This window comes from Symsagittifera roscoffensis, chromosome 1, assembly GCF_963678635.1.
Source record: "Symsagittifera roscoffensis chromosome 1, txSymRosc1.1, whole genome shotgun sequence".
In the NCBI taxonomy this organism is placed as follows: Eukaryota; Metazoa; Xenacoelomorpha; order Acoela; family Convolutidae; genus Symsagittifera; species Symsagittifera roscoffensis.
This window is the reverse complement of record NC_087062.1, coordinates 86,903,236-86,926,650: the sequence shown is the minus strand read 5'-3', so window position 1 is coordinate 86,926,650 and position 23,415 is coordinate 86,903,236. Positions and strand designations below refer to the sequence as shown.

Sequence of the window (23,415 nt, the reverse complement as noted above, 5' to 3'; positions counted from 1 at the left end):
TCCAATTATGTGACAAAATTTTGAGTTTATACTAGAAAATCCGCATGATAGAAAAGACAATATTCATAACTTGTTATCAGGTTTAAAGTTTGAACTTAACAGAACTGATGACTGCTGGAAAAATACAGTTTTCAGTTTTCAACTTTTTGTATGTTATGAAATTAAAGGCTTACAAAAAATTACGTTTCAGCTAACAATCGGAATCCGGTTATAGACTGCAACCTTTCTGATTGAGGCAAGCATTCTTTCTGGTTTTGGTTCTTCCTTATTCACAACACACACTGCTCACCCGCTGGAAATTCTCTGATTGTCCAACAATTTCTGATTGTTCAAAAGACCCCGCGTTGGTTGATCACACCTAAAATGTATTCTCAGAACAGGTTTACACTAATTTGGAGAATTTCTGGAACTGCTGCATGCCCTGCTGTATGCTGTCACTTTCTTAGAAATTAATTTCACATTTGTTTTACTTGAAAATAAAACAGACAGTGCTATACCACCTTGATATAGCTATTGTCTGTTTCATTTTTATACAAATTAAACTAGGCATTGTTTCCTAAGTATGAAACATAACCTTGCTCTTGTTCTAGATAAGAGATTCCCGCATAATAGTAAAATTTGATATTTGAATTTAATTCTTTTTTTTCCGAGAAATAAAATAAAAATTCCAAAATGTGATGTTTTACGACCAATTGGAAGACGCTTAAATAACGCTTTTGACTGATATAATCGGTTCCATGACATTCTACCCTATTCCAATCTACCCTATGCTAATCTACCCTATACTATTCTATCCTACATACCAATCTACCCTATACCAATCTACCCTATACCATTCTACCCTATAATTAAAGCAATTGAAACTTACCCCATCCTCTTGAAGAATCCGAAACAGTATATTTCCGAACAAATCAAAGAACCATTAATTATGATCAAAGAATAATTGACGCACGTGAACAAAATATCAAAGCAACGTAAAACTTGCGCGTTCAAAATGGAAATGAGTTCAAAGCATGAACGAACAGAAATTTTAATCCAATGTTGCTATAGAAATGCGTTGCGGCTATTTCTTAAACAAACAAAAGTCATATCACATCAAGTCGACATAGCGTAGCGGATAATGCCTGTGTTTGAAAATCAAAAGCTCGAAAGATCAAATCACCAAGAAGTCAAATTTTGAATGAAATTCGAAAATTACTGAGGGTTTGACTAGTTGATCACAAAAGGAGGGGTAGACCCCCCAGTACCAGGCCAAGGCGGTACTGGGGGGCGGGGTGAGGGAGAAGGTAAAATTCTTTTGGTATTGGCCTCTATTACCTCCCAAAATTTCAGCCCTCTACGGCCACTGGGAAGAGAGGTTCGCGAGAATTCCTTCCGATGGTTTCGCCTTTAATGTAGGTGCGCTGAAAGTATGAGGCTACCTCATCAAGTTTTTGAGTGATATTGTCGTCAAGATCAAATTTGTCCGACACGTTTTCGATTTCCTCAATGACCAAGTCAAAAGCAGCATTGACCATTTCAACTGGTACGAAACTTAGAGCTGGAATTAAGCGCAATGAACAATTTCCTTAAGTGAAAGACTCAAATTGAGTCCAAAAATTTAGACTCAAATGAATTAACACGTGCTGTATCTTTCCGATTCTAATTAGGACTTTGAAAGATTACATTATGATACCTCATTATGGTATATAGGGCAGATTAGTATAGGGTAGATTAGTATAGGGTAGATTGGCATAGGGTAGATTGGTATGTAGGATATAATGGCATAGGGTAGAATGGTATAGGGTAGTTTGGAATAGGGTAGATTGTCCTGCCACCATATAATCAATTCATCAATGATATAGGCCATTCAATGATGACAATACCCCTCCCCACTCAATCCTCTGATTGTCAATTTTTCGAAACCTTCACTCTTTGACTGATCGCCCGAATTATACACCACAAAATTTTTTGTTGTGGTCTGATCGTTTGTAATTTTTCTAAACTTTTTGTCCCATTCAATAATTTTCAGGAAAACGAAGCAATCAGCGTTTGTTTTCAAACATGAAAAAGAATTAAAAAAGTGTTTTCAAAATTTTAATTTCATGGTACTATGCGTAATTGAATGAAAAAGCATACATTGGTAATATAATTACGCTCAGCGACACAATATTATAAATTTAAAAACATTATTTCAAATTATTCGTCAAATTTTAACACCTACGCTGATCGTTTCATTTTTCTGAAAAATTTTAACTGGAACAAAATAAAGAAAATATTCGATTCAGTAGCCAGCAACTGAAATAAACTAGGGCATGAAGAAATTGTATGTAGAGGTCAATTGAAATGGCAGCTTTGGGTGATACTTTTGCCTAAAATCAAGAAGTGAAAAAAGTGGCAGGTAATGAACGCTAGCTCCGTTTCCCTCCTTCAAAATGAGAGGTGCATTTCACGATTTTGACACTAATTTTTTTGCATTTTTTTTTGCATATGAATTAAGTAGTGATTTAAAATAATTAAGTTAAGCTAGCTTTATTTTCGACAAAAATTATTATGGTGCTGTGTTAGATAATTGATAATATAATCAGCATATGCATTATGGCTGAGGCTAACCTTATAATCAAATCATAAAATTTAGTTGTTATTTGAGCAAATAATTGTCGGATCATGGTATTTGATTTGATTTATTTAGAGTGTTTTGAAGGTTCATTTCCAATCTAATATCAAATCAGTATTGCGTGAAATATTTTCAGCATTTTCTCCAAAATGTATACTTGTCGTGGCTTCTCGTTTTTCATACTTTTGAGTGTTTCTACAATGTTTATTGATGCAAAAAACATCGTGAGCAGTGAAAACAGAACAAACATTAGCCAGTCTTTAGTGTCAGCAATAGTGGATGGAATAGACAGTAAATCTAGAATGTTCTTTGTTATTGTGCACACTACTGATAGCTACTGTGGGGGGACAATGATAGATCGCCACTGGGTCATAACAGCAGCTCAGTGTGTTTTCGGCAGACAAAGTAAGTCTGGTGGTATATAAAAATCAACCGAAAATCAACCGAACTTACGTATCAACCAGCTGAAAATACGTAAGTATTACATACTAGTTATTTAACAATTATGTGAAAGTTGCGAGAGTCATGAAAAAATCATTGATGTGACGTAACGTTTCTGCTGGCTTATACTTTCGGTTGATTTCGCGCGTTTTCGGTTGGTTCGGCAGGGCATACAACAGACACCTCATTTTACGTGTGAAAATCAGCGAATGGTCCAAACAAGTTACCTGGAATGATGTAAAGAATCTCAAGGTTACGAATAATGTCATTAATTTGGAATTAACAAAATGTTTTTTTTTCTGGCTACAAAGTTCAACTGGAAAGGTCTTTAGCGATTAGGTGTATTGATTAAAGTTCTATTCAAGTGATAGACATCGCTCCTAGTAACAAATCAGTTATGGCAAATAAGCTTCCTTCAGGCGATTTGGAACGATTTCTAAGACGCTTAAATCTCCGCTTACGTGTTAATAGCGCGAAATAAATCGCGCGTCAATTGTTCCAAATTGAAAAAAATGGTAATCTTTAAACCCCCATAACTTTACCAAAAATGATCACAGTTGAATTATTTATTCAATTTTAAGCTCAAGACAAGCAGAATGGATATCTTTTGAATGATATAAAAAAATTGTCAAAAATGGCTAGTTTTTGTCTGAAGAAAAAAAACCACCCGAGCACAAATATATCGTTGATTTCGTTAGTAAAGCCGGAGCAAAAATTTGTTTATAATTTTCGCTGATACTTTTTGCTGAAGGTATCTTTAGAAAATCCCAGCAAAACTGTTTTGCTTAGATTTCGAGATTTTTACGTACAATGAAAAATGATAATTCCTTTTTGTTTGAGAGGCAAGATTTATGGGGTAAAGATCGAACCTACATAATAGAAAACTTTGAAGCATCTCGATGGCCAGAAAATAATGATGATATTGCTTGCCATAATTGTGTAAATTGTTCGATGAAATACTTCTGATTTGAAAACTTTTTGATAATTTTACTACTAAATAAAAGATTAAAGAATATTGTTGCACCGCGATTCAAGACTTTTTTCTAGGAATAAATTTTTTCAAAGAATGACTGAACTTCGTAAGCTGCTCCGACTCTCTTAATTTTTCATTCAGAAGGCATGTTGCATATTTCGTTTGATCGTGTCACTATTTTAAATGCAGAGTTTAATCAAAAATGGAATCTACTATCCGTTTTTTTTATCATTTCCGCTTTCATTTCTCATTTTTAATTTCTTGTTTTTTCGTTTATTTGCTAGAAAATATTTACCATTTACATATTTCGAGATAGCGTGTTTTTGATTAACTATTTTTTTGTGAAGCAACTTTTTTGGCTTCAGGGCTGTCTACTAATGACATCAAGGCTGTCTGCAAATTGTCGGTTATGAATTATAATATAAGTTTACTAATTTAAGCTTCATAAGACTAGCTTTGATGCTATATCAACATTCAATTGTCTTTTTTTTTTCAAAAAAGTTCCAGACAAAGAAACAAAATAATTCGTATTTAACTATTTTTTTAGCATTAAAATGCTTTAAAAATAGTTAAATACGAATTATTTTGTTTCTGTGTCATGAATATTCTTTAAAAGAAGACAATTGAATCTTGATATAGCATCAAAGCTAGTCTTATGAAGCTTAAATTAGTAGACTAAATATTTTTTTGACTGTTTTTCTCAGTTTTTGTTGCCTAAACTGTCATGTAATGTTTGTATTGAGTTGCCAGTGGTGCAAAACTTGCCTTATTTTGATGCTTGTTTGAAAAGCTGAATTTTGATTGACGATGAGCAGCCATTCCGACGTTGGGTATTGGAAATGAGTACTGGAAGGCTGGGTGTCGGAAATCTTTCTTTTTGACAAAAAAACCTGTTGATTTTTTGTCAAAAAGGCGCAAAAAAATTTCATCTGATTTATGAAAAATTTTACAATGAAGTATGGGCTGCTTACTTTCTATTGGGGGATGGGGCTAGCTTCGACATAAAACTTGGTTATTACTGCTAATTTTATCCGACACTGAGTGGTGAAAAATTACCTACGCTGTGGTCAAACTCCAATCTAAGACGATAAAAGTTCCTAAAAATGACTTTTATGAGCGCACGAATAGAACCGGTTTAAGCGAAGACGGTTGAAACCACACAAAAAAGTCTACTATTGGCGTCTAATTGATCAAAACACGCTCGGTAGCACTTAACTACACAAAAATTGCAGCTAAAATCCAAGTTCTACAGTCATATTATACCATTTTTGCTTACAAGGCGCAATTGAAAACGATCAAAATTTAATGCGATGCCCTTAGCGCATCCAAAACTAACAAATGACAAGAAATCAAAACCAGAAAAACATTCAGTTGAGACCCAGAGGGTACCCAAAATTTTGGAGCAGGCTCAAGTCATCTTTCATTACCTTCTGCGTTCTCCATTATTTCCGGTACTCTCAGGAAATTTGCATTACTACTGACATCAATTAGTTGTAGGATGCAAATTAAGCTGAACGCAGATAACAAAAACTCAGATTTATCATCCATGTCGCTTTTTACTTCCTTTCTTAATATATTTAAAACATAGAAGAAAACCACACAAAGTTTTCTTCTTACGACACAATTTTTTTTCTAAAATAGGAATACTCAATGATTAAATGTCTTTTTTATGAAAATTTGTTTTCTCCGTAAATTACCTGAGACATGATTTTTACGATTAGTTGAATCATAAAAACTTCCATTAAACGATGCACTTGAAATCTAAATCAATGAGTATGTAAGTTTTCAATTTCGTATGTAAGTTTTCAAATTTCGCTAAAAACTGGAGAAATTAAGAATAAAAACAATTGAAAAGAAAGAACAAATTTTTTCGTTCAGAACTTTTTTTTTCAGAAAAAAATTTTGAGGTCATTTTTAAGCTTGCAGCGAGCTGCTGAAAACAATTAAAAGACGCTTTAATTAAACTGTCTGACTCAAGCTAATTAAAGATGTTTATTTTCCAAATTTTTTTACGTCTTTTGTAACTTTTAACGAAAATTTTTTGAAACGTGCAGTCAACGCCAGAAAAAAGATAATAAGTCATATTTTTTGAAATAAAAACTGAATTTAAAGCTCTTAAAAAGTTTAAAAAAACATGCATGATTGATATTTTTTGCTCTCAAAATATTTTTTGACCTTGCGATGATGATGAGAAGAGTGAAATGTCATTATTTGGGACAATATTTCATAACAAGGTACCGGCAATCAAAATTCTTTTAAGCTCTTTGATTGCAAATTCCTTTTATTTGCTCCAACTACTTTCTCATGGGATTGCTCCGCATGCTCAAAAGTACTTTAATTTTTGCTTAATGCCGTAAATTGACTCTGTGAGTTTTACTGCTCCAAGAAAAAGTAAATCAGTCCAATGGGCTTAACCCCGATTTTTTGACACTGCGAAAGACAAAATGCAAAAACAACACGCACAAAAAGCCACAGTCGGACTTTGAGTTTAATTGTAAAAAAAACTCTGTTGGCCAATTTTGAAAACCAAATATTGTATCAATCAAAAAATAGATGAAATTTTTGTAGTTCAAAATTCTCTTTATTTTTAGAAAAAAGATGAGACAAAAAAAAATTAAAAAAATTTACATCAAAAACTGAGTTTTATTCTTCAACGAGTCGTGGATTATCAGTGCTTCAGGATCTTTTTTTTTGAAAAAATTGGCTTGGTTTTTTCGGTCTCATATCCTTACAACACTGGTTGCTCTAAGTTAATTTAGATGTGGCAAGTTTCAAACAACTAACTAGAACTCTTTCAGAGCTGTAGAGCCTTCGCTTAAAACTAAATTCACCACAGTTTGTATGAAGTAAATATCATTTAAAAAACAATTTTGAGGCGGCGCGTCCATCAAGCTAGCTTCCTGTGAGCTCTACTCCATGCTTCACCCGCTCAAACTTGAACAACTTCCTCGCCTGTCTATTTTTTTCTTTGGCAAATTAAGTTTTTTATGCCTTTTTTCCATTGCGAGGCCAAACTGTGCACTGGATAGGCGCACAATTTTGTGTCAGTATGTTCCTGGATTCCAGAGACAAACCTTTAAACATGTTTCAAAAAGTAAGTGGATTCCACTTTCAAAAGTTTCGTGGATTCTGCGTACAAATAGCTGTAACGTAAATTTTATCGGCCCATTTGTTTTGTGGCGGGTTCCGCAACAAGCAAATATAGCTAGTTGTTTTGAATTCCCCAACTGCAGGAGACTTTCGCAAAATGTTAGTGGAATCCGCAAAATGTAAGTGGAATCCGCAAATATAAGTGGAATCTGCAAACAAAATGCGGATTCCACTTACAATTGGCGGTTTCCATTTACAATTTGCGGATTCCACTTACAGTTTGCAGATTCCCCAACAGCTCAATGTAACTATGCACATGTCTTATTATGTGTTCTGGATTCCGCAATTTTTTCCTATTTTTGGAGCGACTTTGAGCTGTACAATGTTTTAAAAATTTATTTGTGGAATCCAAAACAGCACAGAAGATCAAGAAAAACTAGCAATGTTGCGGGTTCCGCGACAAATTTAAATTTTGGCGTGTTGCGAAATCCGTTTACAATGCACAGAATTCACAGTTTGGCCTCGTAATGTCTTGTGTATTAGATAAAAAAAACAGTTGGCCTGATTTGTCTCGGCAGAGTGACCATAGTTTTGATAAATAGATACTCCCAACCTTCATGCATAAATCCTAAAACTGTTCCCGTACTCCGAACACTCAAAACTGCATGAATACACGACTAGAAAGAAAAAAACAGACATTTATGATTATGCAAAAAAAATTTTCAGACAATCAAAGGAAATTGTGATCACAAAAAAAAAGTTTCTACTTTTGAGCTGATGCAAACAATTCAAATTGTTTCAAAAGATCTTAAGTTTTTCAAAAATACATTTTATCACATTTATCTAGCTTTTGTTTACTTATGAAAAATGTTTGTGAAAAAAGTGAAATTCAACCAAAAATGATCATAAGTCGAATCTTGATCAAACAATTAATTGTAAAGCTCTTAAAGCCTCGCAAATTCAAAAAACTGCACGGATGATTTTTGTAACCTCAAGTTTTTGACACGGCTATTCAAAGTGAGTCAAAATGATATTCACAATTTTCTCCAACCCATTTGATTGCAGAATTGTTTGAATTTGATTTTCTCCAAGTATTTTTCCACAAGCTCAAAATTGCTTTAATTTTTCCTTAATGATATAAACTGCGTCAAGACTAAAGTAGATCAATCAGTTTAGTTTCATTTTGATTGCAATTTTTTGGTACTTATCTTCAGACTTATGTTCAGGATTTACATCATGTACCAAGGCGGATCGATTCAGACTTATAAAGCCTGAATATAAAACCACGGCCTCGACCCGGGGTATATGGTCGTCTTCTCTCCTCGTTGAGATAGCTGGAAGTCGATCTTCTGAACGTTAATAGGTTTCACCCAGGCAATTGAAAGTTGAAGGCAGTTTTTTTGTCAGTAAAATAGTTTTCCTCCAAACCGGATGCAGTCATACAATAGGATAAAATTGCAGATAACTAGCATCACTGTGTGGATGTTTACAATGGGTACGGCATGATTACCTCTGTTACACGCTTTTTTCCCATTGAGTCTCGTTTTTTTTTAGCCGTAATTTTTGGTTGTTAACTATCGCTGGCTCGTTTGGATCCACTTTTTCTGGTTTGGCTTGGTTTGTTGGTTCTCAATCAGTAGTCGGTGGTGATGCATCTTGATTTAATATCTCGAACTGAACAGATCTGAGCTGTTCGCGGTAATTTCAAAAATGGCATTATCCATCCAGTTCTAAGTCAAGTCAAATTCTGCTAACACACTTAAAGCACTTGAATGAAGTCTTTAGTTATGGGAGTGTATCTTCTAATGAATGTTTTTCAAAAAACAGCGAAAATAAATCAACCGTAGTAAAGGAACCCTAAAAACAGTTAAAAGTTACACATATTTTTTTGCTCAACACCAGCAGCTCGATTTGATATCAAAATCATTTTGCAAATATTAAGCAAATAAAATGGGGGGCACCATAAAAATCATCGGAATGGGTCGAGTGATAAATAACATTAAAGACTGACCCAATCGTATTGTAAAAGTTTTCGTTAAGGTGTCCCATTGTCGAGAAAATTCAGTGTGAAACTTTTGAGTTTTAGTCTTATTTTGAGCAGGCATTTTATTGAAAGATAAAACGTCAAAAATAAATAAGAGTTTAGCGCCATTTTGGAATGAAAAAATTTTAAAATGCAAAACACATTCTACAAAAAAAATTGGAAAAAAAATTGAATTTTTTATGACTGTTGTTTTTTTACTAGTCAATTTTTGACAAAAAAAACTTTTACCTGATTTGCTTATTTTACTGTCAGTCAAATATAGCTAAATCAGTAGCTAATTCCATAGGGATTCGACCTCCTGCCGACCTAAAGGGTCCCCCCTTTGTACTGTTTTGAGATATCCATTTTCCTGGCCTTAAAATTTTCCTAAAGACGCCTTTGACGCCAATCTACGCTAATTTTGAGGGGGGAGCGAGCGGCGAAAAAACGCGATTTTTTGGTCGAAGTTTTCCAAAAAGTGCCTAACAACGGTATTTTTGGCCTGTTTTTCAAAGTTTTGCCTGCGCCGCAGAAATTTTGGCCAAAACAGGGTCTTTATAGTGGTTGGGAGAGCTCAGAAAATCAATTTGGTCGACCTAAAAAAAAGGTCGACAAAATTTTCAATTTTTTTTGAAAATCTACCCCCCCCCCTTCGAGAAATTCCTAGATCCGCGCCTGAGCTAAATTTCAGTGTTTTTTTTTCAGATCCTTTCATCACACTACGCAGAAACAGAACACTATTTGAACTTTTTTATGGCTTTTTAAGAATACGGTGGGAAGATTCTGCGCTACTTGCACAGCGATCTTTGTTATGATTATTATCATCGATCTTGTTTTGATTTGTGCTTTGATTAGGATTATCAAGATCATTTTTATCTCGAGTTTTAGTTTTCTCATTATTTTTTGATAACAGTCAAAATCAAAATGCTTTCATGAACAGATGACTGTTATTTTTTTGATGACAGTCAGGGGCGGATCTAGGATTTTCTCGAGGGGGGGGGGGCGGATTTTCAAAAAATTTTCCAAAATTTTGACGACCTTTTTTTTTAGGTCCACCAAATTGATTTTTCGAACTCTCCCAAAGCACTGTTTTGCCCCTATTTTGGCAAAGTTTTCTGCGCCGCAGGCATATTTTTGAAAAAACAGTCAAAAAAGCCGTTTTTGGGCACTTTTTGAAAAATTTTGACAAAAAAATAGCGTTTTTTTGGCGCGCGCTCCCCCTCAAAGTGAGTATATATTGGCGCCTAAGGCGCCTTTAGAAAAATTTTAGGGTCGGTCGGCCAAAAATGGATTTCTGAAAAAGTATCAAAGGGGGGACCCCTCTAAATCCGCCCCTGATGACAGTCAAGTTCAAAATGCTTTCATTCCACAATCTCGATAACTGACATCTAACCTCTCAAAAACACAATTTTGACGTCATCAAATGACACCAATTTTCGGCCTACCCATAAGGCTCAAAACGGTGTTTTGTTTCATTTTCTGAAAAAATTGTCTCTGGTACTAGATTTTTCCCCAAAATAAGGTCTTCTTAGGTTTTTCAGGAAGGAGTATTTTGGTGAGCCATGTTTTTTGCAGAATTTCTATCGAATTATTTTAACATTGCCGGTCTCTGCTCTCAAAAAACTTAGTTTGATTGTGCTGTGTCATTCTCATCAGACGTGTGACTTGTTAACTTGACCCACGAGGTAAATTGTTTTTAGCGAGGTATGGTTTCTCACAATTTTGTTATTGATGGCTTTTACTAATTTAATAACTTGTCGTCTTTGCTTTTGACTGAAATGGTACTGTCAATTTGAAAACTTTTGCATCCTTTTTGCGCTTCAATTAATCAAATTAGTTGGGTTTGGGTTCTATTCTAATGTGATTCCCAGTTTGAATTATTCTGACTTCGTTCTTGAACCTCTAGTTAATTTTTGGTTTTTCGATACTTAGTTTTCAATATTTATTTTGCACCACAAGAGGAATTGAAATAAGGAGTGGGTTTGTAAGGCTTGCTTTTAGCAACAAGTTTTGCACAACAAGCAGAAATGAATTTATGATTGAGGTAATAGAACTTGCTTTTAGCCACAAGTTTTGGACCACAAGCAGGTGTGAATTTAGGTGAGGGGTTATAAGATTTGCTTTTAACCACAAGTTCTGCATCACAGGCAGAAGTGATTTTAGGATTGGGGTAGTAAGACTTGTTTTTAGCCACAATTTCTGCATCACAATCAGAAGTGACTGTAGGGTTCAGATAGTAAGACTTTGTGTTAGCCACAAGTTTTGCACCACAAGCAGAAGTGAATTTATGATTGAGGTAAAAAAACTTGCTTTTAGCCACAAGTTTTGGACCACAAGCAGGTGTGAATTTAGGTGAGGGGTTATAAGATTTGCTTTTAACCACAAGTTCTGCATCACAGGCAGAAGTGATTTTAGGGTTGGGGTAGTAGGACTTGCTTTTAGCCACAAGTTCTGCATCACAAGCAGAAGTGATTTTAGGGTTGGGGTAGTAAGACTTGTTTTTAGCCATAATTTCTGCATCACAACCAGAAGTGACTGTAGGGTTCAGATAGTAAGACTTTGTGTTAGCCACAAGTTTTGCACCACAAGCAGGTGTGAATTTAGGTGGGGTTTTAAGATTTGCTTTTAACCACAAGTTCTGCATCACAGGCAAAAGTGATTTTAGGGTTGGATTAGTAAGACTTGCTTTTAGCCACAAATTCTGCATCACAGGCAGAAGTGATTTTAGGGTTGGGGTAGTAAGACTTGTTTTTAGCCACAAGTTCTGCGTCACAAGCAGAAATGACTGTAGGGTTCAGATATTAAGACTTTGTGTTAGCCACAAGTTTTGCACCACAAGCAGAAGTGAATTTATGATTGAGGTAATAGAACTTGCTTTTAGCCACAAGTTTTGCACCACAAGCAGATGTGAATTTAGGTGAGGGGCAGTAAGACTTGCTTTTAGCCACAAATTCTGCATCACAGGCAGAAGTGATTTTAGGTTGGGGTAGTAAGACTTGCTTTTAGCCACAAGTTCTGCATCACAAGCAGAAGTGACTGTAGGGTTCAGATAGTAAGACTTTGTGTTAGCCACAAGTTTTGCACCACAAGCAGAAGTGAATTTATGATTGAGGTAATAGAACTTGCTTTTAGCCACAAGTTTTGCACCACAAGCAGATGTGAATTTAGGTGAGGGGTAGTAAGACTTGCTTTTAGCCACAAGTTCTGCATCACAGGCAGAAGTGATTTTAGGTTGGGGTAGTAAGACTTGCTTTTAGCCACAAGTTCTGCATCACAGGCAGAAGTGATTTTAGGTTGGGGTAGTAAGACTTGCTTTTAGCCACAAGTTCTGCATCACAGGCAGAAGTGATTTTAGGGTTGGGTTGGTAAGACTTAGTGTTAGGCAGAAGTTTTGCACCACAAGCAGAAGTGATTTTAAGAGTGGTTCAGTAAGACTTGCTGTCCTCAAGAAAACTACTTCCTTGCCAAGGGTCTATCATTGTCGCTATTTTACAGAATTCATATCCGGCCGCCGAAGCATAATACTTCGCTAAAGTTTTCTCTAGTGCCGGATAAGTGAGCACCAAAGACGCATTTTTGGGCCAAAACCTAAAAAGGATCAAAATTATTTCTTTCGTGTTTCAGCTGACACAACACATATTCAGGCCGGAGACTTCACCAAACAATCTGCTAAGCAATTCTATGAAGTAAAGAAGGTTATTTACGCAGACGGGTAAGCATTTATTTTTAATGACAGTTATTCTTAATAAAAACGGTCATTATTTGGACTATTTTTGAAAGCACTGTCATTTGAAATTTTTTTTGAACACATCCAATTTCGGTCAACCAATCCTGAACGTTTTCTTAAAATTGTTGTAAACGTTTTCATAAAAAAAAAATTTACGCAGATTATCTGTCGCATAATTTGTAGAAAAACTGGATTGGTTTGGTGCAGATGTCAATTGTTTTGCGCATTTCAAATATTAGAAAAAATTGAAAAACATTTTTTTGAGGAAGCGAGAGGATCTCAGTTTAAAAATCATCACGAATAAGTCAAACACATTATTCAGTTTTTTTTTCATTTTTCTGATAGCTCTAAGCTTCGTAACAAGCCAATCTTAACTTCATTCGGGAGCCAAGAGCAGGTTAACGAAATTTTTGCAAACTTATACTGAAATGACGTAACTTTCGACTGGTTTGTTAACTCTGCTCTTTTTTGACATGCTGATATTTTAGTTGGTTTTCTCCACACTCAACAATTAAATTTGTGTAACTTATATTAACTTACAATAAATGGCCATACTTCTAGTAAGAGGGGGACTCAACGAAAATGTTACACAAATCGACGATCACACAGAAAAATGTTTTATGTACAATAAATTTTTTGTTACTTGGTATTGTTAACTAAATTGAAATGTTGTTTCAACAATTTTTCGGCTTCTAAAAGATTTTTGTTAGATTTTTTGTTTTCCTGTCTGTAGCTTTGATAGCTTTTGCCTTGTTTGGTTATTCGGGTTTTGTAGTATAAAATATGAACTTTTGTTTTTTTAACCAAATTTTGAGGGTTTTTTTCTTTTATCGTTCAGTTTTGTAGAAAAACTGATCTAGCCGTTAAACAGAAATTTGCCGAACGTTTTTAAAACCTAGTTGACAAAAGTATAACTTTTAGCCTAAATAGTCATGAAGTATGGCACAAAAGCAATCACAAGACAATTTCTTTCATTTCAAAAAATCAAATTATAACTTGACCTTAGTTTTTTTATATGATACACCAAAATAGCGGAGCAAATTCATGAACTTGTTTCTTTTAATCTGATAAAACAAAACTTTTGAAAAAAATAAACAAACAAAAGAACCAGGAACCAAATAAAGCAACAAAAAATAGACGAAAATAATTCTTTTCCTTCGCGCTCGCTGTTTTTTGAAGAAAAAAAATCAAGAAACAAGAATGGTATTTCTATTTATTTCTGAGTTCTGTTTGGTTTATTGGACGTTCAGCAGTATCTCAAATGAAATTAAAACGGGCAAGCAGAGAAATGCATGCCACTATATGTTTCCAGATTAGCGCTCAAAAAAGTTATAGAAAATGGAACCTGATCTAAACTATATTTTATGATTGGATAAATTAAATGTTTTACCAATGTAAAGTATTTAATATTAACCAATCATGATCCATCTAACTAAAAACCCACTTATTAATTAGTAAATTAATTTATAAAATTTTCCCCCAAAAAGCAGTAAATCTAATTATAATGAAAATTTGTATCTTAAAATTCCCCCATAACTAGCTGTAAATTTCCAAATTCTATGCAGTAAATTAATAAAATGCAATTGCAGTACTAACCTTTTGATATTTTCATTCATTCGCACAGAAATTCTATCCACACTCGCACAGCTCGCCCACGAAGAATTGTTTAAAATAATGAATTTCAGTTTCAAGTTTTCACACTCAACAACTCTAACATATAATAACATGTTTCAAACTTTCCTTTAACCCGGTTGGAAAGGAATCATATACTAAACAAAACTAACCAACGCAGCTTACTAAATACCACAAATCATAGAATAACAGCATGACTAAGAAAAGGAAACCAACGGTACCCAAACCGGATTAACCCAGTTTAAAACTGGATAATTTATTCTTTTGAAGACTATTACAAAGTCTTAGAAAGAGATAATAAAACACAAAAAAGTCGAAAGACAAACCCATACCACAAACAATTTGCTTTTTGGAAAAAGTACATAACCAACAAGACACAAGTAAAACCACAACAAACCCAACATAAAACGTTGTCACATAACAGGACCCCTCACAAAAACCGCATGAAATCATACTCCCACACCTGGCCTAACCCACCAGGAAGGACGTCCTGAGCATGCTCTATAGCCGGCCTAACCCACCGCGCTACATCCACGCTTTGTGACCACACCTTTATTTTTAATAAGAGCTACTCAAGGGTGAGTAACTCTTCAAAATAACCGAACTAAAACAAAAAGCTTTTGTGAAAACAACTAACTAAAATCATTATTAAAAAATATTAAACTAATAAAAGTTTTATAAAATGTAAAATCACATGATGCAATATATAGATCAGAATACAACACCAAGGACGAACATCAAAAGACAAGACGACCTCACTACACTCGAGAGAGAATGACCAACTACAATCGATATGCCGCTCACAATCACAACTCAAAGGATTTAGAGTACGACTTGACCTCGCAGAAAAGGACTTCATTGAACCAGACCAATGACCACCTCGATGACCCAAGTGTACGTACAGATCCGAGTAACCAGGCATCCCCTCCACGCACAATCTCCACGCCATTCCCAAACTAAGATCAGACACAAAAGAAGTTCTCCACGAAGAACAGAAAAACCTGACATAGCCAACCATTCTGAAATCAGAATTGATTTTGTTGCAAAGACCCAGTCGTTGTCACAAGAAGAAGCGGAAGAAAAATATGATGTTCGCCAAATACCAACGTCCATCATCCATCCTTGAATTACAGAAGAACTGTTCTAAAAAACTCTGTAAAACCCGGATGGGTGGAACCTGATCTAAACTATATTTTATGATTGGATAAATTAAATGTTTTACCAATGTAAAGTATTTAATATTAACCAATCATGATCCATCTAACTAACAACCCACTTATTTGTAAGTGCTGAAGTTACTTGTAATTTCAGCACCAGAGAGATTTGAATTTAACTTAGAAATTAGTTGGACTCTCCCGAGCACTTCAGCAGCCGCAATAAACCAGTATACCCTAGATCTATTGAGCCTAGCAGAGACTAGTTAAACAACCTGAGACTAGATAGTATAAGAGTAAGATTAGGATCGGTATTAGACTAAGAAGTTGCACGAATCTATCCGGCCGAAAATAAGATAGCGTGACGAGCAGACGGTGTACCCTATCCGAAATTACTCTATGAGTTATACACCCCAGTCCTAACTCAAAAAGCAAAAGGCGATATCTGACTATGCAGACAACATAAAGCACTTTGTGCATGACCCGCAAAACCACGGGAAGCGTGAAAATGAGTCTCCTGCCTTCGTTACTTATCCCAAATTTTAAAACCTTAACCTAAATATTGAAAACTATAGAAGCAGTTAGTAATTTTGTCTTTTTGTAATCAAGTTTTACTGAGAAGAAACTCATGATTTGAAATTTGAAAAACATCAAAAAAATCTAAGTTTTTTTGTCAGATCCATGTTGTTGCCATTTTGCAGAAACCTATGAACAACCTCAGAATTCAAATATCTAATATGTTTTCATCCATTGCAAATTGGCTTCGAAAAATCGTATAGCCTCAATTTTGGTTTTGGAAAAAATGAAATAAAACATTTAATGAGATCAGCTTGAAAATTATCAACTCTCACATAACTTTTTTGACAAACAAACTAACTTTGCATGGCTGTGAATCTCAGTTTTTTCACTTCTTATTCTGTTTCCTCCGTTGCATACTTTTTTGATCAGGCGACAAACTAGCCGTATTGTTTTTGATATGTTCTAGGTATCTTAACACCGCAGTAATTTGTTTGCTTTTGATAACTTTTTAATTTTTCATTTTTTTCATTATCAGTTCTATAGGGGTTTATGCAATGTAAGCAAACTTTTGTCTTTCTCGTTTCTTTATCATTTTTAAATCGAGGTTTTGCAATGTTGGCAATCCTGAGTTGCTATCGCAATTCTCAATTTCATTCTAACGGCGGTTACTTTCTATTCATAGAAATCCTCAGACCAATTTTTTATTTGGTTTTCCAAGCTTTGGTTTTCACACTTAGTAGGCAATGTTTTTGTTATCGAAAACAAAACTAAGAAAATTACTAGGCATAAATTTCTGGGGAAACTTTTTGTAGTCTGCCAAAAAATGACGCATTGTCATTTTTTCTGATGTAAAACCTTAATTTTAGATCAACCTTGAAAAATTTCTTTAACAATTGAACAAAAAATACTTTTCAAAAGAACATTAACAGGAGTTCTCTGAAAAGGCAGTTTCCATTAGATATTGTTACGTATTTCTAAGTTTTTCCTTCATATCATGCGCTACTTTTTTTAAATCTCTTAGTTCGTTATCAGTTTGTGGTTATTGACAAACACTTCCTCTTACGCTTTCTGCATATTATGCCAAGTTGCTACTTCCTCCCCGGGTCGAGGTACTCACTTTACGTTTTGACTTGTCAACTTATCATCGCAATAAATCTTATAAGAAACTGCACTTTCGTCGGAGCAGAGAATGGAAACCGTCTTTTTTTTTCGATTTTGAAATAGAAGATTTGGTACCACTTCCACGAATTGACTCTAAGGCAAAAAAAATGTTCAGCAAAACTTTTTAGTGACACACGGAGTAAGTTTTTCGTTTGGGAAATGAAAGTTATATAGAGAGGATTGAAAGTCACATTTTTTTTGTGGTGGCGTTGAAGAACTTCTCTCACTGACCATGGGCATGCCCTGACTTTCAATCAATTTTCTGTACAAAAGGTCTGCTGCCACTTTTGTTGGGCCAATTTTCAGGACACTGATTCATCAGCCATTGCGCCTTTTTAATTTCCATGGCCTCTTTAAGTTGCTCATAACTAAAAGCAATCTGAAAGTTTCTATATGCAGTGCTTTACATAAAACTTGTACTAAGTTAGAGCACAGCTTCTATAAATATTTATAGTTTTGCTAGTTATTAGTTTGATTTTAATAACAAACTACCCTTTTTTTTCTTAGATACGTTTATATTCAAATACAAGACTTGCAAAATTCGGTTTGAGTTTTCTTTACACTGAAATATCGATTTGGTTGAAGAGAAGTAGCGGGATCAAAAACAAGAATTGGTTCACCTGTGACTTTTCTAATAGTGTCATTTGTATGCGTCAGAGAGATTTTCTCCTTTGGGGTCTCATCATCATTGTTATTTGCGCGGAAGCAGTTTTCGCAAAACCAAACCATCTCGGTTGTTCCTGCTGCTGTTTCTACTACAGCTTGATCAAAGCAAACTCTAAACTTTCTGCCAACTTTTTGCAAGAACTGATGCAACGAAAGCGCCCATACATACATATATACATACAGACGTACATACATATATAAATACATACATACATACATACATTCATACGTACATACATAGATACTTACATACATACATACATACATACATACATACATACATACATACATACATACATACATACATACATACATACATACATACATACATACATACATACATACATACACACATACATACATACATACATACATACATACATACATACACACATACATACATATATACATGCATGCATGCATACATACATACATACATACATACATACATACATACTTACATACATACATACATACATACATACATACATACATACATACATACATACATACATACATACATACATACATACATACATACATACATACATACATACATACATACATACATACATACATACATACATACATACATACATACATACATACATACATACATACATACATACATACATACATACATACATACATACATACATACATACATACATACATACATACATACATACATACATACATACATACATACATACATACATACATACATACATACATACATACATACATACATACATACATACATACATACACACATATATACATACATACATACATGCATACATACATACATACATCCTTACATACGTCGGTGGGACTCTTTTAAAAATTTTCCCTTGGTCGAACGTGATCGAAAACTACTTCCTCTGACGAACACCATCGAAACAAAGACAGTTTGAGTAGTCTCGAAACATATCGATTGTGGTTCGAGGCGGTCGAAACATACCATTTTTTGGTCGAGTTGGTCGAAACATAAATCGCAAAAAAATAAAAATGGGACGGTAAAATGTCTATAAAAAAACGTTTTTCTTAATAAAGGAAGGTTTTTCAATGACATTTATATTTCGGAACATGTTATTTATAGTCAGAATATTAATTTTATTTTCAAGCCAAAAACTTTTAAAATTTGGTTTGGCTCAGGAAAAAACCAAAAACGTCTTAGTCTGTCGGGTGGTATCTTCATGAGCAATAAAGTTTGGCCTATTTTAAAAACATAGATCTTATGTACAGCTTTAAAAAAAGACTGCAAAATTTCTTATAATTTTAAAAGCTACAAAAAAAACTGAGATTCAACGCAAAACGCTAACTAAGATGACCGAAAAAACTATAACAAAGGGATGGAAATCTACCATAATATAAATAAAATTTGATCGTAGTCATAAATATTGATGTCTTTTGTTGTATGAAAAATATGTATTTGATAATTGTGAACGCTTCAAAAAAATTTTTAAAAAATCAATTGTAAAAACCTATTATATAAAAACACGAACCCTATTTTCCATTTTTTTCTGTAGCAAGCCTTTTTCGGCTGCGAAATTTTTTTCTTGTTTTGCTTGTGTTGATATTATCTGTTATCTCCTGTTCCCTAATGTTTTTATGAAGTTTTTTATTTCCAAAAAATTATCGTGCATTTCTAACCACGAATTTAAAAAGTTCAAATACATGTAACTCTCGAACCAGACATAGTTTTTATTTGTTTCGAATATGTTTCACACTCTCCCGTTTTCAATTGAAAAATTCTTTCAAACGAGTTATTGCTGGCTTTCCAGTCTTTTAAGTCCGTCATATTAGCTGTGCCATAGGTTAGTGATTTGTATTGATATATTGGTTGATTATATTTGATGTATATTTTAGAAGTTCAGAGGTTTTAAAATGTTATCTGAGATGATAGATAATCGAGCAAGACTTAGCTTCCTTTTTCAAAATGTTATCGGTGCGTGTTTTGAAATTTAGTTTTTTCTTCAAATATTAGACCTAAGTGTTGTTTTGGGATCTAATGCTAAAAAAATTATTCCTTTTAATTTCTATGGTGGCTGTTTTATCCTTATTCTCCAAAAAAATAGTTTTCGAAATTGCCTATATCAAAGTTTACCTGCTGCTGATTTCTAGTATTAGTTGTTGTATACCATGCGCATTCATCAGCACACAGAACTTTTTTTATTATGCGTACAGACAATTATAGATAGCAAAAAACAACAAAAAACTCAGAAATAATCCTTGTGATACAGCATAATTGATTATTTTAATGTCCGTTAATGCATTGTTATAACCTCGTGCCATAAATTTTACTTTTTTTTGCAACATAAACGATCAAAGAAACCGAATGTTAAGTGTGCGCTGAAAAATCATAATTCAGAAGGGGTAAATAGATATGACGGTTCCAGTTTGTGTATTGATTAGGTTTGTTTTGCAAATTGACTGCGGTCGGAACGTTTTGCGCCGTTTGAACTTTATTTATTTTTTTTTCATAAGTATTTACCTTGCCATGTAGGTACTTCGTTTTTTCTTGTTTTTGAAAACGAGGTCAACTTTAACGCGTTGAAAACTTTGTATTCAACGCCTTAAAAGCTTCAACGCTCCAGGCAAAAAGAAAAGAAAACAACTGCATTGTAAAACTGGGAAGGGTAACTTTCGCCCAAGTAATTTAGTGTTTAGATTCGACATGTTGACTTACAACAATGACATTGCTCTTCTTAAGACTAAAAAGAGCATGCGGTCACTTAGAAGCGGACATAAGTTCCTGCCGATGTGCAAGAGAGAGCCGGAGGACCTAGCAGTGCTGGGGTCATGCGGGATGGGCTCCGATTCTAGTTACACGATCAATCAACCTTCTAAACTGCAGGTATCTTTGACGACTCACCCTTAATCTCTCTTTTGGCTTCTAAATTTTGTGTACGCTATTCTTGCCTTCGAAGTTGACTTTACCAAATAATGGTAATTTTGTAAGGCGTTCCCCTCTCGAAATTAGTATAACTTAGCGAAATTAGTATAAATTAGTATAACTTGGTGATGGTAAGGATATAATCCTGAAAGATTTGATAAAGTTTTATGAGGAAAAAACTGATGTTAACAATGGGTGATCATGATTTTTTTTTGTTTTGCGCAAATTTTTTGAGTCATGTTTGGGGAAAAAGGTTTCAGCACTTCACACATAAATGATGTCTTTCCATACGGATAAACGCGTACCTCTTAATCAATCATCTTCTCTCCTAAAAAATAAAAAACGCCCGAAGACAAAGTTTCTTCCCATTTTCAGTGGTCGGAATAATAATTCAGTGGTCGGAATACGAGTCAAGTGAAATATCTAGATCGCTCAGTTAGCTCAAAGCTATGCAAAAATCATCTACTTCGGCGGATCAGTTATAAGTTGTTTAAAATAGTTGACACACTATTCACCTCTAAAGTCTAGCACACAAATTTGTGTATAAAATGCGAAGCAGAGGGGTTAGGAGAGGGGGGGGGGTTCAACCTGCACTTAAATTAAAGAGGGGCCAAAAGTGCAAGGGCTGAAATGGTGAGCCGCATTTATGTTTAGGAGGTGCTTTACGATCATGGAAGCAACTCCGCCGGATGTCCCGAGAACCAGTTGTGTCTCATTTCGTTCTTGTCTGGCAGCAGCATCTGTGTGTATGACCAGGGAAGCCCCCTCTATGTGATGAGTTGTGGTCAAACCAAACCCCAATGTCTATTCGGGGTAGCCAGTCACTGGACTGGATCGAACGTCGGAATGGGTCACTTATGTTCACGCGTTAATGTTTTTACTAAGATATTACCATTGAGAGACTGGATCAAAAACACAATTCGAGCTAATTAATTTTTTCTATAGATTTTTAATTCATCGGGTTTATTATATTAAAAAGAAGAATATAACTAATATAAAAATTTGGCTCTTTTTATATTTCCTCACCATAGCTCACAATAGCATCTATAGTGAAACGAATGGTTTACAAGGCTGAGTATAAAGACCAAACATGTTTGCATGCCAATTTTTGTAACAATCGGACAATCTGAACAAAAAATAGTCAGTAAAAAAAATGCAGGTGGGGTGGGGAGGGGGTGAAGAAAAAGAGAGTGTTGAAAGTTTGAACCTTGTACTTGCGATAATTTAAAAGCCAAGAGCTTTTTTTCAGCGTCAACTTTTTTTCGAATCAACTTTTCTGTTTATGCATTTAAATTTATTAAACCACTGCCAAAAAAATCCAATTTCGTGAGTAGCACCTATTTTAAACTTCTATACCGGACTTTTTTTGGCTTCTTCTGCTCGCTTTTTGATTCTCTTAATTCAAAAAATTAATCTTAAGCTCGTGTTTTTCATTTTGCTAGTGATAAAATATTACATTGTTGTAGCTAATTCTACTTACGTACAGATAAGAAGTTGAAGGTAAAAAGTGAATTAATCTCAAAGTTAAAACAATAAAAAGTGAGCGATCATTCTTTCCGCCGGAGAGAATGAATACATCAAGGTTATAACATCAGTACCAGTTAAAAAAAATTGCAATTAATTAAAAATGGTCAGATACTGCAATGCAAAACATTCCCCTGCTAGTGAAAAAAATAAATACGAGTTAAAATGTAACTGACCCTTTTCTCCCCTTAGAGGAGGCTGACGCAAGTTTTAACTAACTTCATTAAATATGCACCAAGTTAGGCACTATGAGAATTCGTCAAAACTAAAATTTGCTAGAATAAGCAGTTTAACTAAGTTACTACTGTAACTGAGTTGGCGAAGGAAATCCGACGGAATAAAGCATCTAAGTGCTACATTAAATTAGATTTTGTTGATGTCGTCCATAGCTATTTTCAATGATTGGTTGGTCAAAGAGAGGGATAGTAAGTCCGCTGAATAGGTGTCCGATGAATTGGATGCTTCGTCGTTGGAGTGGATCGAGAGAACAGGGGTTTTTTTATCCGAAGTTTGGGTCGAAACTTGACCATCTGTTCCGGATGAGAATAATGATCGAGGATTATTGGGTTTGTTGCTGATCCGGTCTGTTTGTTTCGTTAATTTATAATGTCTATAAAAAGCTTTTTACCGTAAAACTGGGGAGGATCTACATTTCGCCCCGACCGATGAAGTTTACACTCGTTTCCGGTGTTGTTTTGTGGTAAATTATTGAACAGCAGTATTTTCGTCAGAAGAAGCAATGATCTTGTAGATCGATAAGTCTAAGGCCGCGCTCTTTTGTGAGGTCTCGTTACTATCCGGCGGATTGTCCAGTTTGTTGGCCTCTGTAGTTGTTGGAGACTGCGCGATGGTAGGAGGTCGGGTCCGACTCCACCCTGCAGATAGGATGCTGATTGGGCAATCAAGCGGTTCCGACGATGAAGCGTGACCATCTAAAATCTCAGTTTCTATGTCATCCCGAGCTAAACGTGAGTCTAGGGTAAGAATAATAGGCTCCGGTTCTCTAACAT

At 34.7% G+C, this 23,415-nt stretch overlaps 1 protein-coding gene across 1 annotated transcript; it reads left to right on the top strand.

The window, feature by feature from the left end:
* The first annotated feature begins 2,684 nt into the window (after positions 1–2,684).
* LOC134857163 (chymotrypsinogen A-like) lies at positions 2,685–21,837 on the top strand. Its single transcript, XM_063873539.1, has 4 exons — positions 2,685–3,001; positions 12,748–12,835; positions 20,656–20,842; positions 21,536–21,837. The coding sequence occupies exons 1-4, from the start codon at positions 2,746–2,748 to the stop codon at positions 21,812–21,814; spliced, it is 810 nt and encodes a 269-aa protein (XP_063729609.1). The 5' UTR covers positions 2,685–2,745; the 3' UTR covers positions 21,815–21,837.
* The last annotated feature ends 1,578 nt before the right edge of the window (positions 21,838–23,415 follow it).

What these genes read in the sequence shown, in the direction of transcription:
- LOC134857163 (XM_063873539.1), top strand. Translation starts at nt 2,746, where the DNA reads ATGTATACTTGTCGTGGCTTCTCGTTTTTCATACTTTTGAGTGTTTCT. An exon ending in GTGTGTTTTCGGCAGACAAA is followed by an intron (nt 3,002 to 12,747) that starts GTAAGTCTGGTG and finishes TTCGTGTTTCAG; the next exon opens with CTGACACAACACATATTCAG. An exon ending in ATCAACCTTCTAAACTGCAG is followed by an intron (nt 20,843 to 21,535) that starts GTATCTTTGACG and finishes ATTTATGTTTAG; the next exon opens with GAGGTGCTTTACGATCATGG.